This window comes from Acipenser ruthenus, chromosome 38 (assembly GCF_902713425.1).
Source record: "Acipenser ruthenus chromosome 38, fAciRut3.2 maternal haplotype, whole genome shotgun sequence".
NCBI classification, from domain to species: Eukaryota; Metazoa; Chordata; class Actinopteri; order Acipenseriformes; family Acipenseridae; genus Acipenser; species Acipenser ruthenus.
In genome coordinates, this window is record NC_081226.1 from 10,882,519 (window position 1) to 10,897,292 (window position 14,774).

General features: G+C 49.7%; 2 protein-coding genes across 4 annotated transcripts in view; one reads left to right on the plus strand and one right to left on the minus strand.

Moving 5' to 3' along the window:
• LOC131707030 (zinc finger and BTB domain-containing protein 9-like) lies at nt 1-6,906 on the minus strand. Of its 2 annotated transcripts, none has more exons than XM_059009070.1 (2): nt 6,784-6,906; nt 1-2,434 (listed from the first exon to the last, which is right to left on the minus strand). In XM_059009070.1, exon 2 carries the CDS (start codon nt 2,421-2,423, stop codon nt 867-869), a length of 1,557 nt encoding a protein of 518 aa, XP_058865053.1. In that variant the 5' UTR covers nt 2,424-2,434; nt 6,784-6,906; the 3' UTR covers nt 1-866. The 2 variants fall into 2 exon arrangements, with proteins under 2 accessions (XP_058865053.1, XP_058865054.1); XM_059009071.1 differs by lacking the exon at nt 6,784-6,906 and adding an exon at nt 5,049-5,518.
• LOC131707021 (hypermethylated in cancer 2 protein-like) overlaps nt 6,006-14,774 on the plus strand; it is a 23,448-nt gene continuing 14,679 nt past the window's right edge. The window contains exons 1-3 of one of the 2 annotated variants that reach the window (XM_059009047.1): nt 6,006-6,570; nt 11,632-12,079; nt 13,292-13,621. In XM_059009047.1, the coding sequence (XP_058865030.1) occupies nt 11,651-12,079; nt 13,292-13,621 (759 nt within the window). In that variant the 5' untranslated portion in view covers nt 6,006-6,570; nt 11,632-11,650. Of the gene's footprint in view, nt 6,571-7,360; nt 7,872-11,631; nt 12,080-13,291; nt 13,622-14,774 lie in introns of those variants that run through there. The other variant, XM_059009046.1, reaches the window with a different exon arrangement.

The following is a 14,774-nucleotide window of genomic DNA, read 5'->3' on the forward strand; positions in this document are numbered from 1 at the left end:
TAATGCCAGTCTGAGAAGGTTCTTGTGTTTCACCCCCAGTTCAAAACGCCATGTCCACTGACTGTGCTGAGAGACGCTCTAACCCCAACACTCCCCCTACCCCCCACGCTACACTCTCCCTCTCCTCCCTGCTGTGACTGCCTCCCTGTAGCTCTCCTCCCAGTTCTCCCTGCCTCCCTGTGCCTCTCCCAGTTCTCCCTGCCTCCCCGAGTTCTCCCTGCCTCCATGTCGCTCTCCTCCCAGTTCTCCCTGCCTCCCTGTGCCTCTCCCAGTTCTCCCTGCCTCCCTGTGCCTCTCCCAGTTCTCCCTGCCTCCATGTCGCTCTCCTCCCAGTTCTCCCTGCCTCCCTGTGCCTCTCCCAGTTCTCCCTGCCTCCCTGTGCCTCTCCCAGTTCTCCCTGCCTCCCTGTACCTTTCCCAGTTCTCCCTGCCTCCCTGTACCTCTCCCAGTTCTCCCTGTGCCTCTCCCAGTTCTCCCTGCCTCCCTGTACCTCTCCTCCCAGTTCTCCCTGCCTCCCTGTACCTTTCCCAGTTCTCCCTGCCTCCCTGTACCTCTCCCAGTTCTCCCTGTGCCTCTCCCAGTTCTCCCTGCCTCCCTGTGTCTCTCCTCCCAGTTCTACCTGCCTTCCAGTGTCTCTCCTCCCAGTTCTCCCTGCCTCCCTGTGCCTCTCCTCCCAGTTCTCCCTGCCTCCTTGTGTCTCTCCTCCCAGTTCTCCCTGCCTCCCTGTGTCTCTCCTCCCAGTTGTCACTGTCTCCCTGTGCCTCTCCTCCCAGTTGTCACTGTCTCCCTGTGCCTCTCCCAGTTGTCACTGCCTCCCTGTGCCTCTCCTCCCAGTTGTCACTGTCTCCCTGTGCCTCTCCCAGTTGTCACTGCCTCCCTCTCTGCAGGCAGTTCTCTCTGTGTCTCTGGAAGCACTCGATCATTTTGAACGTCTTGCCGCAGCTCTCGCACGAGTACAGCGGCCGCTCCATGTGCAGGATCATGTGCTCAGTCAGGTGGTGCTTCAGTTTGAAGCTCTTGTTGCACTGGGGACAGCCGAAGGGGCGCGCGCTCAGTTTGAGCAGGACGTGTCTGTCCCTGCGGCCTCGCTCAGGGAACCTCTTCCCACACAAACACCCGAAGACACGCTTCCCAAACCGAGAGATGCGATCGACCTGGGCGTGGAGCACAGAGGGGGCGCTGGGGTGGGCTTTGGCACTGGTCTGGAGGGCGACAGCACTGCTGGCTTTGCTATAGAGGAGGGAGCCAGGAGCCAGCAGTGAGGGGGGGCCATTGTTACCAGCACCATACACCACACCAAAGCTGCTATTGGGGCAAGCAGTGTCACTGCCGAGAGTGCTAGGAGCAAGGAATTCTGGGAGACAGCAGGCCGGTACGCCCACACTGTGGTTTGCATTGGCGTGAGTTGCTATCAGTTCCGGGGGATGGGTGTGAAGGGAACTAAACCCTTGGAGGGATGGGCTCTGGACTGGGGGGGGACTTGACTGAACAGAGCTCACAGAATTGCCGCACACTGACTCCTGATACCCTGGACCGCGGTGCCTGGGGGCAGTCTGGGGCAACTGCGTCGGCCCGTGCTCTCCAACAGCAGAGATCCCCTGAAGCTGCTCTAGTGTGGGTGCAGCAGGAATGTTACTGAGACTGTTAGCTGGGAGGGAGGGAGGAAGCGTTTTAGTGTCGGACACAACTGACATCCCATCAGCCACCTCTCTGAACGGTTTCTCCTCCAAAAGTTCCACCTTGATGTGACTGACGTCGACAACAGAGTCACCAGAGGCAAAAGGTTGAAAGGAAGAGCAGCAGTTGTCCTCTTTTGTGTCCATTCCCTGTGTGGAAGCGCCCTGCAGCTGCTCCCAGTAACGCTCACTGCTGGCCCTGCATCGAGGGGGGTGAGCGTTGCTGGTGCTGGACGAGGGAGACTGGTTTTCAGAGCGGCTGGGTTTCGGGTGGAAGGACCCAGGTGAGGCTTGCTGAGCCGAACCCACGGCAGTGTCAGCGCCCCCTACCTTCAGGAGGAGCTCATTGCAGCGATCGACCACGTGCCACATCTGCAGGAAGCTGGCCGCGGTCAGGTAGGCCCCGAGCTTTGCCGCGATGCCCCTGGGCTCGGAGCTCTCTAGCACCATCCGGAGGCTGCCGGTGTAAGCGCAGTCCAGCACTCGCTCAAACACACCCGTCTCCACGGCCTCGGGGAGGACCAGCACCAGCTCCTCCCCCTTCCCAGCATGCAGCAGGAACTGGTCGTGGAAGTACCGCGAGGCGGCCGCGAGGACAGCGGTGTGCGCTCGGAACACGCCCCCATCGCAGGAGTGCACCGTGACGTCACAGAAATGCCCACCCAGTCTGTGCTGGTTCAACTGGGAGAGCAGAGAGGTGCTGTACTGGGGGAAATCCAAACGAAGCTCAAACTGGTCCAAGGCCATCCTCCCTCAAACTGGGAAAGAGAGACAAACCACTGATTACCAAGTGAGGAAGACAATTCAATACGAGTGTCTATAACATTCCTTACAATAGCAGCAACACAGGGTCAGGGATTGCTGACTATAGCAGCTAGACTAGAGCACAGTGTTTGATTGACTATAGCAGCTAGACTAGAGCACAGTGTTCGATTGACTATAGCAGCTAGACTAGAGCACAGTGTTTGATTGACTATAGCAGCTAGACTAGAGCACAGTGTTTGATTGACTATAGCAGCTAGACTAGAGCACAGTGTTTGACTGACTGTAGCAGCTAGACTAGAGCACAGTGTTTGACTGATTGTAGCAGCTAGACTAGAGCACAGTGTTTGATTGACTATAGCAGCTAGACTAGAGCAGTGTTTGATTGACTATAGCAGCTAGACTAGAGCACAGTGTTTGATTGACTATAGCAGCTAGACTAGAGCACAGTGTTTGATTGTTAACTATAGCAGCTAGACTAGAGAACAGTGTTTGATTGACTATAGCAGCTAGACTAGAGAACAGTGTTTGATTGACTATAGCAGCTAGACTAGAGCACAGTGTTTGATTGACTATAGCAGCTAGACTAGAGCAGTGTTTGATTGACTATAGCAGCTAGACTAGAGCACAGTGTTTGATTGACTATAGCAGCTAGACTAGAGCACAGTGTTTGATTGTTAACTATAGCAGCTAGACTAGAGAACAGTGTTTGATTGACTATAGCAGCTAGACTAGAGAACAGTGTTTGATTGACTATAGCAGCTAGACTAGAGCACAGTGTTTGATTGACTATAGCAGCTAGACTAGAGCAGTGTTTGATTGACTATAGCAGCTAGACTAGAGCACAGTGTTTGATTGTTAACTATAGCAGCTAGACTAGAGCACAGTGTTTGATTGACTATAGCAGCTAGACTAGAGCACAGTGTTTGATTGTTAACTATAGCAGCTAGACTAGAGAACAGTGTTTGATTGACTATAGCAGCTAGACTAGAGAACAGTGTTTGATTGACTATAGCAGCTAGACTAGAGCAGAGTGTTTGATTGACTATAGCAGCTAGACTAGAGCACAGTGTTTGATTGACTATAGCAGCTAGACTAGAACACAGTGTTTGATTGACTGTAGCAGCTAGACTAGAGCACAGTGTTTGATTGACTAGCAGCTAGACTAGAGCACAGTGTTTGATTGACTATAGCAGCTAGACTAGAGCACAGTGTTTGATTGACTATAGCAGCTAGACTAGAGCACAGTGTTTGATTGACTACAGCAGCTAGACTAGAGCACAGTGTTTGATTGCTGACTATAGCAGCTAGACTAGAACACAGTGTTTGATTGACTATAGCTGCTAGACTAGAGAAGTGTTTGATTGACTATAGCAGCTAGACTAGAGCAGTGTTTGATTGACTATAGCAGCTAGACTAGAGCACAGTGTTTGATTGACTATAGCAGCTAGACTAGAGCACAGTGTTCTATTGACTATAGCAGCTAGACTAGAGCACAGTGTTTGATTGACTATAGCAGCTAGACTAGAGCACAGTGTTTGATTGACTATAGCAGCTAGACTAGAGCACAGTGTTTGACTGACTGTAGCAGCTAGACTAGAGCACAGTGTTTGACTGACTGTAGCAGCTAGACTAGAGCACAGTGTTTGATTGACTATAGCAGCTAGACTAGAGCAGTGTTTGATTGACTATAGCAGCTAGACTAGAGCACAGTGTTTGATTGCTGACTATAGCAGCTAGACTAGAGCACAGTGTTTGATTGACTATAGCAGCTAGACTAGAGCACAGTGTTTGATTGACTATAGCAGCTAGACTAGAGCACAGTGTTTGATTGTTAACTATAGCAGCTAGACTAGAGAACAGTGTGATTGACTATAGCAGCTAGACTAGAGAACAGTGTTTGATTGACTATAGCAGCTAGACTAGAGCACAGTGTTTGATTGACTATAGCAGCTAGACTAGAGCACAGTGTTTGATTGACTACAGCAGCTAGACTAGAGCACAGTGTTTGATTGCTGACTATAGCAGCTAGACTAGAGCACAGTGTTTGATTGACTATAGCAGCTAGACTAGAGCAGTGTTTGATTGACTACAGCAGCTAGACTAGAGCACAGTGTTTGATTGCTGACTATAGCAGCTAGACTAGAACACAGTGTTTGATTGACTATAGCTGCTAGACTAGAGAAGTGTTTGATTGACTATAGCAGCTAGACTAGAGCACAGTGTTTGATTGACTATAGCAGCTAGACTAACACAGTGTTTGATTGACTATAGCAGCTAGACTAGAGCACAGTGTTTGATTGACTATAGCAGCTAGACTAGAGCACAGTGTTTGATTGCTGACTATAGCAGCTAGACTAGAGCACAGTGTTTGATTGACTATAGCAGCTAGACTAGAGCACAGTGTTTGATTGACTATAGCAGCTAGACTAGAGCACAGTGTTTGATTGACTGTAGCAGCTAGACTAGAGCACAGTGTTTGATTGACTATAGCAGCTAGACTAGAGCACAGTGTTTGATTGACTATAGCAGCTAGACTAGAACAAGGAGTGGGTAAAAGCCGGACCAGACAGGGCTAAATAAAACAGGTCTGATTGTCTTAAAACCTACCTCCAATTATCACACACGTCAAAAAGAATGATAGCAGTTTCCTTGCATACATGTGAATGCTTCCAGACAAAAACAATACTAATTATCACTTTCCCAAGCTCCGTTTCTTGGTGCTGAAAGAACAGCTCCCTGTAAGAACATCAAGACAATCTAAAATCGACCCAAGAAGGCAGATACGAAATTGGGAAACAAAGTGTAAAATGGTCCCCTGCCAAGGAAAATGTGAAGACACACCACCTTGAACACACTCTAAACCCAGCAAAACTCAGGCAGGGAGAGACGTCTGAGAGACAGATGACATCCTCTTGGTGTGATGTGTTCTGGGTTAGCAGGAACTAAATCAATCTCAGGGAAGTGCAATCTGTGTTGTGTATTATTATTTCATCTCTTTTTAAAGATTATTTGTATGTCGTGTTTTTAATGAATGCTACTTCAGCCTATTCCATTTCACAGGACCCTTTGTAATATGGGGCAACTGAGGAAAGCCTGCTCCTTACTGAATTGCTTTCATTTCACGTAGCACACTTATTTCACTTAAGATAATTAATTCACTATTACAGTTCATCTTATTTAGATTTTTAGTACTTCACTAAATATGGGTTTGCTCTGTTTTCGTCATATAAACGACTCAATCGCCGTCTTAAAAGAACGAGACGATTGCTGAAATGTTTCTAATTCGTTTCTTTTAGTATTTCACATATTAGGTTTATTGCGTTTTCGTGGAATCAAATTGTATTAAACTCCCCTCCTAATTGCCTTATCGGGCTTTCTGTGAAATGTGATCAAATATTCTGAGCTGCCAGCTGTTCTTTCAGCGCCACAGACTGAAGCTTTGGGGGAAATCAAAACATATTTAGTAATACACACGTTTTGAATTTATAAATCTAATAATTTGAGAAATATAAATACAGAGGGCGAGAATAACACAGAGCTGAAGAGACAGGAGACTCGGAGAATGAGAAGCCGTCTCTCAGTGTTTTAGGGCTCGGTGCGGTCAGTTTTGTTTTGGTCCGGCGCTGAAGTGTCACGCTGGGGGTCACCGGGGCGCCTCGCAGCGCCTGTGAATGCGTGTGGAAACGCGAGAGAGAGAAAAACATTTACAGAAGCAGCCTTAACGCGAGAAGCACCGCGGCATACCTGCAGAACGGGGCTTCTAATCCGCCTACACTCGCAAATCGAGTCCAGGGATCAGCGGCCTAGTACAACGCAAACGAGATCGATCAAGATTGAAACAGGAGAAAAGCGGAGCATCAATGCAAAATAAAACAGAAAACATGACCTTCGGAAACCCAGACATCGCGGAGCCTGTGTAAAACCAAACGAGGCGTTCTCTTATTAATATTAATAATAATAATAATAATAATAATAATAATAATAATAATAATAATAATAATAATAATTCTGCACAGCACCGTGCTTACACGCAACGTGAAGACACTGTAACGTGTTGACTGCGATTAAACAAAACGAGGATGAAACACTGCAGTGAAATGATGCATCTGAACGGCTGAGTGCAGAGCAGGTGAAGTATTTGAATTGTGAGCTTCATGGATTTGCATTTCGGGCGCTGCATGAACGCGACAGTGCGGCGTGTTACAGGAACTGGTGCATGAATGAATACAGACGGGAAGAGCAGATCCACTCGAACCACATACAAAACAAATGCATTTTTGCATTTTGCATTTTTTTTGTTTTGGTTCAATTAAATAATCAGAATGCCTTCGCGGATACTAACCTCGCTTCAGCCCTTTGCAATCCGATTTGACCCGTGTACGTAACAGCACGTTTTGCACACACTGCTGTCCGCGTCTCTCCTTTCTAAGCCTTGTCTTACTGCCATTTAAACACAGGGGGCAGCAATGCGGTGTACAGCGACCCCTGGCGGCGGCGTGCTGCCTGTGCCTCGCTCTCAACAGTATTATTTTCTCATAGTTAAACTCGGATTGCAGGACCATGTACGCTGCTGTTAATGATATGCAGCCCGCAATGCTGACGTCATGCTGTCGGTCACGCCCCTGGCTCCCCCCCCCCCCCCGCCTTCATATTCCATTTCACAAAGAGCTGTTCTAATTTATTAAGTGGCTGTGGGGGGGCTTGTTCTACCCTTTGTTTAATATTCATGACATTGCTGATATGCTTGAATATCATTGGCTGTGACGATTTCTGCCCTGCTCTATATTAATGAGCTTCGTTCTCTGATTACTGTGTGGTTTTTTTTCGATTTTTTTTTTAACGGGTGTGCTACAGTGACTGAGAATATACTGTTACAGCTATCGGTGTAACTCTTGCGCTCTGCACGAGTATTACTGAATTTAAAAGAGTGAATACAAAAAAACTAAAGGATTTCAACTTGAATATGCAGATTCGCTGTGATCGAATTGGTTGATCGCTGTTATTTTCAAACCCCGGAAAAGTTTTCTGTTGGACAATGGGAGCTCTCTCTTAGAGCTCCTCTAAAAAGTGGGGACTTCCAAGTCAAACATAAACTGCTCCAAATGTTGTTTGTAAACTTGAACTCGGTGTAGAAACGATGCCGTGAAGAAACGAAATTGTAAATAATGTCTATGAAACGTGTTTACAAACGAGAAGCGTAAGAAGATAAGGCCATTAAATTAAATTAAACAGCCGCCTTCAGTATTGCACAGCCGGGGAGTTTGTAGACGGTGCCTGCGCGCTGGGGGAAGAGGAGGATACAGCTGAGAATATCGGCTGGGAACAAGAAGAAAAGAACAAAACAAATCAAAAAATAAACATTAAAACACGGGAAGATGCGGTAGCACGCCTCGGAACTGCACGGCGACGTACATGAAACGCAGTGCCGGTGTAAGTAGCGGCGCGTCGCTGTCCATCCTGTGTTTGCATCCAGTCTTCATGACTATTCTAACTGGATCGATTTGAGGTTGTTTTTCTCAAACAATAAAAATCCCGTGTGAATGGGGCAAACACCATTTACAAATAAAACCAGCAGACACAAGGAATTATAGTTTACTGTCTGTTGCAAAGGGATCGCAGTGAACACAATACCGACTCGGGGCTAGTTAGGAAAATAAGAATTGGCACGATTTCTGTGAAAGAACAATCAAATGCTGTTTCACCAGCGAGCGACTGCAGCGTCGTTTAGAGACGACCGATACAAACTTCACGGCGATCGTGTCGTTTAACCAAGCGATCAAAACTAACGCTGCGTTACTGCAGTCTGAAACGGGCTGGTGGTGAAGTGTGACCAGCCCAGGTACTCTAGTCCAAGTGTAATGGTTTCATCATCATCGCCAGCTGGCTGCAGTACCCGAGTGCCTGGAGTGTGATTGGGTCTCCAGAGAGAGAGAGAGAGGAGGCAGCGAGGGTTCGAGTCCACACCGGGTTGCGTGTTTGATTCAAAGCAAGGCTTTTTAAAATGTATTCATTTGGCAGACGCCTGCTTCATCCAAGGCGACTTACAGGGTTCCAATGCAAGGGCAGTATTTAAATACAGTGTCGTTTACAGGAAGTGAAATAACTAGCACACGACTAGTTATAAGCTAGTTTTGCATTTGACTGTAAGGACAGGTCAAAGGTCACGGTCAAGTTAATTTTTGAATAGATCATGTTTTTAGCAGACGCTCTTATCCAGGGATGTATGGGTTAATTTGTGTATTCTGTAGTAACTATGACACTGTCTGAACTCTCAAAGGAGTTCTAAACGTTTTTCATTTGAGCTTCAGCAAGGTAATATGTGCAATCTCACCGTAGCTGACATTTGATTGGCTCACGGCGGCCATGTTGTTTTGATGTAGCGCGTTGCTTTGCACACGCTTGATAGATAACCTTGCCAAGGCTATGGATGCAAAGTGTGGCTTCAATCAGCATAACCGTTTCAGAGAAGAAGACGTTTGAATGTTTTTGACAAATCCAGTGTGGCCGCTAAACGATGTGACCGATCGACTTCTCTTGAACAACCTTAAATCTCGGCCATGAGGGGAGAACGTGACCCAAGTTTCACATCTCTGCTGTAAACCGGTTCGGAGAAGAAGATTTTATAATTGTCAAAAACTCTCGAGAAATCCAAGATGGCCACCACACCATGTGACCTATGACCTTCATTTTATGACACAACTTCCCTTAGGTGCCACCACCCTGGCGAGTTTCGTGAGATTCCGTGCAAGGGTGTTGATTTTAGAAAAAAAAAGAGTGAAGAAAAAAACAAATCCTAACAAACAATAGGCTTCCCATTCCGGCTTGGAAGCCAAATAATACTAAAGGACAATGAAGCAGCAAGTTAGGATTTCAACACATTATATCTGCAATTACACAGTAATAATGCACTCGTGTAAGGATAGTGCAGCAGCTGAGGATCCAGCAACGTGGCTCTGAGGATCCAGCAACGTGGCACTGAGGATCCAGCAACGTGGCACTGAGGATCCAGCAACGTGGCTCTGAGGATCCAGTAACGTAGCTCCGAGGATCCAGCAACGTGGCTCTGAGGATCCAGCAACGTGGCTCTGAGGATCCAGTAACGTGGTGCTCAGGATCCAGTAACGTAGCTCTGAGGATCCAGTAACGTAGCTCTGAGGATCCAGTAACGTGGCTCTGAGGATCCAGTAACGTGGTGCTCAGGATCCAGTAACGTGGTGCTCAGGATCCAGTAACATGGGGCTGAGGAGCCAGTAACGTGGCGCTCAGGAGCCAGTAACGTGGTGCTCAGGATCCAGTAACATGGGGCTGAGGATCCAGTAACGTGGCGCTCAGGATCCAGTAACGTGGTGCTCAGGATCCAGTAACATGGGGCTGAGGATCCAGTAACGTGGCGCTCAGGATCCAGCAACGTGGAGCTGAGGATCCAGCAACGTGGAGCTCAGGATCCAGCAACGTGGAGCTGAGGATCCAGTAATGTGGAGCTCAGGATCCAGTAACGTGGCTCTGAGGATCCAGTAACATGGCGCTCAGGATCCAGTAACGTGGTGCTCAGGATCCAGTAACGTTGGGCTGAGGATCCAGTAACGTGGAGCTCAGGATCCAGTAACATGGGGCTGAGGATCCAGTAACGTGGCGCTCAGGATCCAGCAACATGGGGCTGAGGATCCAGTAACGTGGAGCTCAGGATCCAGTAACGTGGCTCTGAGGATCCAGTAACGTGGCTCTGAGGATCCAGCAACGTGGGGCTGAGGATCCAGTAACGTGGGGCTGAGGATCCAGTAACGTGGGGCTGAGGATCCAGTAACGTGGCGCTGAGGATCCAGTAACGTGGCGCTGAGGATCCAGTAACGTGGCTCTGAGGATCCAGCAACGTGGGGCTGAGGATCCAGTAACGTGGGGCTGAGGATCCAGTAATGTGGGGCTGAGGATCCAGTAATGTGGGGCTGACTGAGGTCAGGCGAATACAGTACATAGTAGGAGGAAGAGTACAAAGAGTTTAAATGAAAAAAAGTCAATTTGAGGAGATCTAGAAGTAGAGTGGAGTGTGTGAGCAGTGCTGAATGATCGTGTCATTGAATGAATACAGGAGCGTGTGAGGGAGCCGTGCTGAGACAGAGGACTAGATGCACCAGAGCAGGAGGAGGCTTCAACACGAGGCTCTTTGACTGGAGAGGGCTGGACAGGCTCTGAACCCGTTTCTCAAGGGCAGCATTACCACGGCCCGCCCATCCACCTTGTGCTGTACAGCTGAGAGGAAGGGCAGCGTTGCGATCCAGGCAAGCGACGGGACTAGCAAGTTCAGGAGACAAGGGACTGCAGCTTTTAAAGGGCTTTAAACATGCTTTTATTTAAACAAAGCAATCAAAACTAAGGCTCGGTGCTGAGTACAGCCCCACACACTGACCCTGCTGCTCTCAGTCCTTCTCTCTCACTGACCCTGCTGCTCTCAGTCCTTCTCTCTCACTGACCCTGCTGCTCTCAGTCCTTCTCTCTCACTGACCCTGCTGCTCTCAGTCCTTCTCTCTCACTGACCCTGCTGCTCTCAGCCCTTCTCTCTCACTGACCCTGCTGCTCTCAGTCCTTCTCTCTCACTGACCCTGCTGCTCTCAGCCCTTCTCTCTCACTGACCCTGCTGCTCTCAGCCCTTCTCTCACTGACCCTGCTGCTCTCAGTCCTTCTCTCTCACTGACCCTGCTGCTCTCAGTCCTTCTCTCATGCCAGACATGTTTTTAGCAGGGAGGGGATTCTAACCCTGCCCCTGCCATATTTAGCACATACTTAAAAAAAACCTGAAATACAAAGAAATACATAATATTTCTGGGATGGCCACAGTTGGTCCTTCCAGTCCTGTTCTTTCCAGCCCTGGTCTAAATTGTTTAATTGAACCAATGAACCCCTGATCCAGACCCTGTCTCGTTTTACCTGTAAAACCAGGAGTGGAATGACCTTCCCGGACCGTGCCTGGACCCCCCTGCTCTGTTTCCATGTGCAGGGCCCTTGCTCTGCACAGATGTAAACTTTTCTCATGTGCAGCACCAGTTATAGAAGATGCTGCTGCCTCGTGGTACCGAGACACGCCTGTGCTGTCGGTCCCGTGATCTGATTGCAGCTCCCTCCTGTCTCCTCTCACACAGAGTTACAGGCACACTGATTCATGTTTGACCCTCTTCTCTTCTGTTTCCCTCTCCAGTGGTTGCAGTCTCTGCAGTATGGACCCTGACAATAGCAGCTGCAGTTCAGGTGTGACTGGTCCCAGTCCGTCCCGCAGACTGGTGGACCTGCAGTTTCCAAACTACAGCGCGGTGCTGCTGGAGCACCTGAATCAGCACCGCGAGGAGGGCAAGTTCTGCGACCTGGCGGTGCACGTGAGGGGGCAGGTGTTCCGCGCGCACAAGGCTGTGCTGGCCGCCTCCTCCTCCTACTTCCATGACAAGCTGATGCTGAGGGACAGCGACGTCATTGTCCTGCCCAGTGTGATCGAACCCAGGGCCTTCGCAGGGCTGCTGGGGCTCATATACACCGGCCGGCTGCGGGTCACAGTGCAGGACATGCCCAGCTACTTGCTGGTGGCCAGCGGCCTGCAGCTCTGGCATGTTGTGGACCGATGTAAAGAGATACTGAAGAGGGAAGAGGAGCAGGTACATACAATGAGACAGCAGCACAGCCCTGAGACAGCAGCACAGCAGTGAGACAGCAAGACAGCAGCACAGCACTGAGACAGCAGCACAGCCCTTAGACAGCAGCACAGCACTGAGACAGCAGCACAGCCCCGAGACAGCAGCACAGCCCCGAGACAGCAGCACAGCACTGAGACAACAGCACAGCCCTTAGACAGCAGCACAGCCCTGAGACAGCAGCACAGCCCCGAGACAGCAGCACAGCACTGAGACAACAGCACAGCCCTGAGACAGCAGCACAGCCCTGAGACAGCAGCACAGCCCTTAGACAGCAGCACAGCCCTGAGACAGCAGCACAGCACTGAGACAACAGCACAGCCCTGAGACAGCAATACAGCCCTGAGACAGCAGCACAGCCCTTAGACAGCAGCACAGCACTGAGACAACAGCACAGCCCTGAGACAGCAATACAGCCCTGAGACAGCAGCACAGCCCTTAGACAGCAGCACAGCACTGAGACAGCAGCACAGCCCTGAGACAGCAGCACAGCCCTTAGACAGCAATACAGCCCTGAGACAGCAATACAGCCCTGAGACAGCAATACAGCCCTGAGACAGCAGCACAGCCCTTAGACAGCAGCACAGCCCTGAGACAGCAGCACAGCCCTGAGACAGCAGCACAGCCCTGAGACAGCAATACAGCCCTGAGACAGCAGCACAGCCCTAAGACAGCAGCACAGCCCTGAGACAGCAGCACAGCCCTAAGACAGCAATACAGCCCTGAGACAGCAGCACAGCCCTAAGACAGCAGCACAGCCCTGAGACAGCAGCACAGCCCTAAGACAGCAATACAGCCCTGAGACAGCAGCACAGCCCTGAGACAGCAGCACAGCCCTGAGACAGCAGCACAGCCCTTAGACAGCAGCACAGCACTGAGACAGCAGCACAGCCCTTAGACAGCAGCACAGCCCTGAGACAGCAGCACAGCCCTGAGACAGCAGCACAGCCCTGAGATAGCAGCACAGCCCTGAGACAGTAGCACAGCTTCACACACTGAGACAGCAGCACAGCCCTGAGACAGCTTCACATCACTGAGACAGCAGCACAGCCCTGAGACAGCTTCACAACACTGAGACAGCTTCACAACACTGAGACAGCTTCACAACACTGAGACAGCATCGGGACAGTTGTCCTGGATTCCTCAGAGTAATTGAAATCTCTTTTGTCTCCACAGAAGCATTTCAGTAAGAAGAGATCGTACAGAAACTGTCGCTCCACCTCTCAGTCTCCCAGTAGCAGCCAGGTACTGGTGGGGTGTCGAGAGGATACTGGGGGCAGAGACTGCGCAGCGAGGGTGCACACTCAGGAGGGCCTGGCTGTGAGGAGAGAGTGGGAGGGGGGCAGGCAAGGGGGCCCCGAGGGGCAGGAGGGGGAGGACGGGCCGTGTCTCAGACCCAACAGCAACAGCAAGACCAAGGAGGAGCTGTACTACTCTACAGAACGAGAGGACCATTATTACTATAGCAACAGCAACAACACCACCGGCAAAGACGAGGAGTATGAGGTACAGGCCAAGCTGTGTGTGTGACCAGCCCTGTGTGTATCTGCAGTGTGATCAGCCCCTGTGTGTATCTGCAGTGTGATCAGCCCCTGTGTGTATCTGCAGTGTGATCAGCCCTGTGTGTATCTGCAGTGTGATGAGCCCCTGTGTGTATCTGCAGTGTGATCAGCCCCTGTGTGTATCTGCAGTGTGATGAGCCCCTGTGTGTATCTGCAGTGTGATGAGCCCCTGTGTGTATCTGCAGTGTGATCAGCCCCTGCGTGTATCTGCAGTGTGATCAGCCCCTGTGTGTATCTGCAGTGTGATCAGCCCCTGTGTGTATCTGCAGTGTGATCAGCCCCTGTGTGTATCTGCAGTGTGATGAACCCCTGTGTGTATCTGCAGTGTGATCAGCCCCTGTGTGTATCTTCAGCCTGCATTAGCTTGTGTGCTTGTGGCGGAGTGTCCCGCCCCTATTTATTATTATTTGTATTTTTGTTTGCGGCGCGGGTAAAAGCGCCGCGTCTTTTATTATTATTTAAAAACCCCGTGAGGATGCATGGCTGATCAGCTACTGATTACTTAAATAGCTGACAGTCATGCATCCTTACCAAACGCGTGCAGACTCTGGCCGGGGGATAATAAGATAATTACCAACTAGTTAATCCCTCGGCCAGAGTATATAAACCTGCAGCTCTCTGCACTTGATGTTGGGGTGTTGGAGTAGAGAGTACGGGGAGCGGAGAGAAGGTATAACATTTAAAAAAACAATTGCTAATACGTGCTGGATTATCCAGCACGGCACTTACTTGTTTGTTTATTTATTCGTTTGGCCCTCGTGCCCTTTTGTTTGTATTTTGTTTAAATCTTTTGTTTGTTTGTTATTAAATACGCTGAGTGCTTTTGCACTCAGTTTCACCCGCCCATCCACTGTTTGGAGTCAGTTACTTCCTGGTCCGTGACGTCATCCACCACACCACTGCGAGCCAGACTGTCACATATGGTGTCCTGCGTGGGACAAAACAAACGCCTCCAATAGCCGGACCAGGAAAGAAAAGCTCGTTTTTTTTGTTCGTTTTTTTTTCAAAGTGTTTTTGTGTGTTTTTGGGGAAAAAAAAAAAAAAAAAAAAAATATGGGAAGAAGCGGACGGAGGAAGCAGCAGCTACAGCAGCGTGG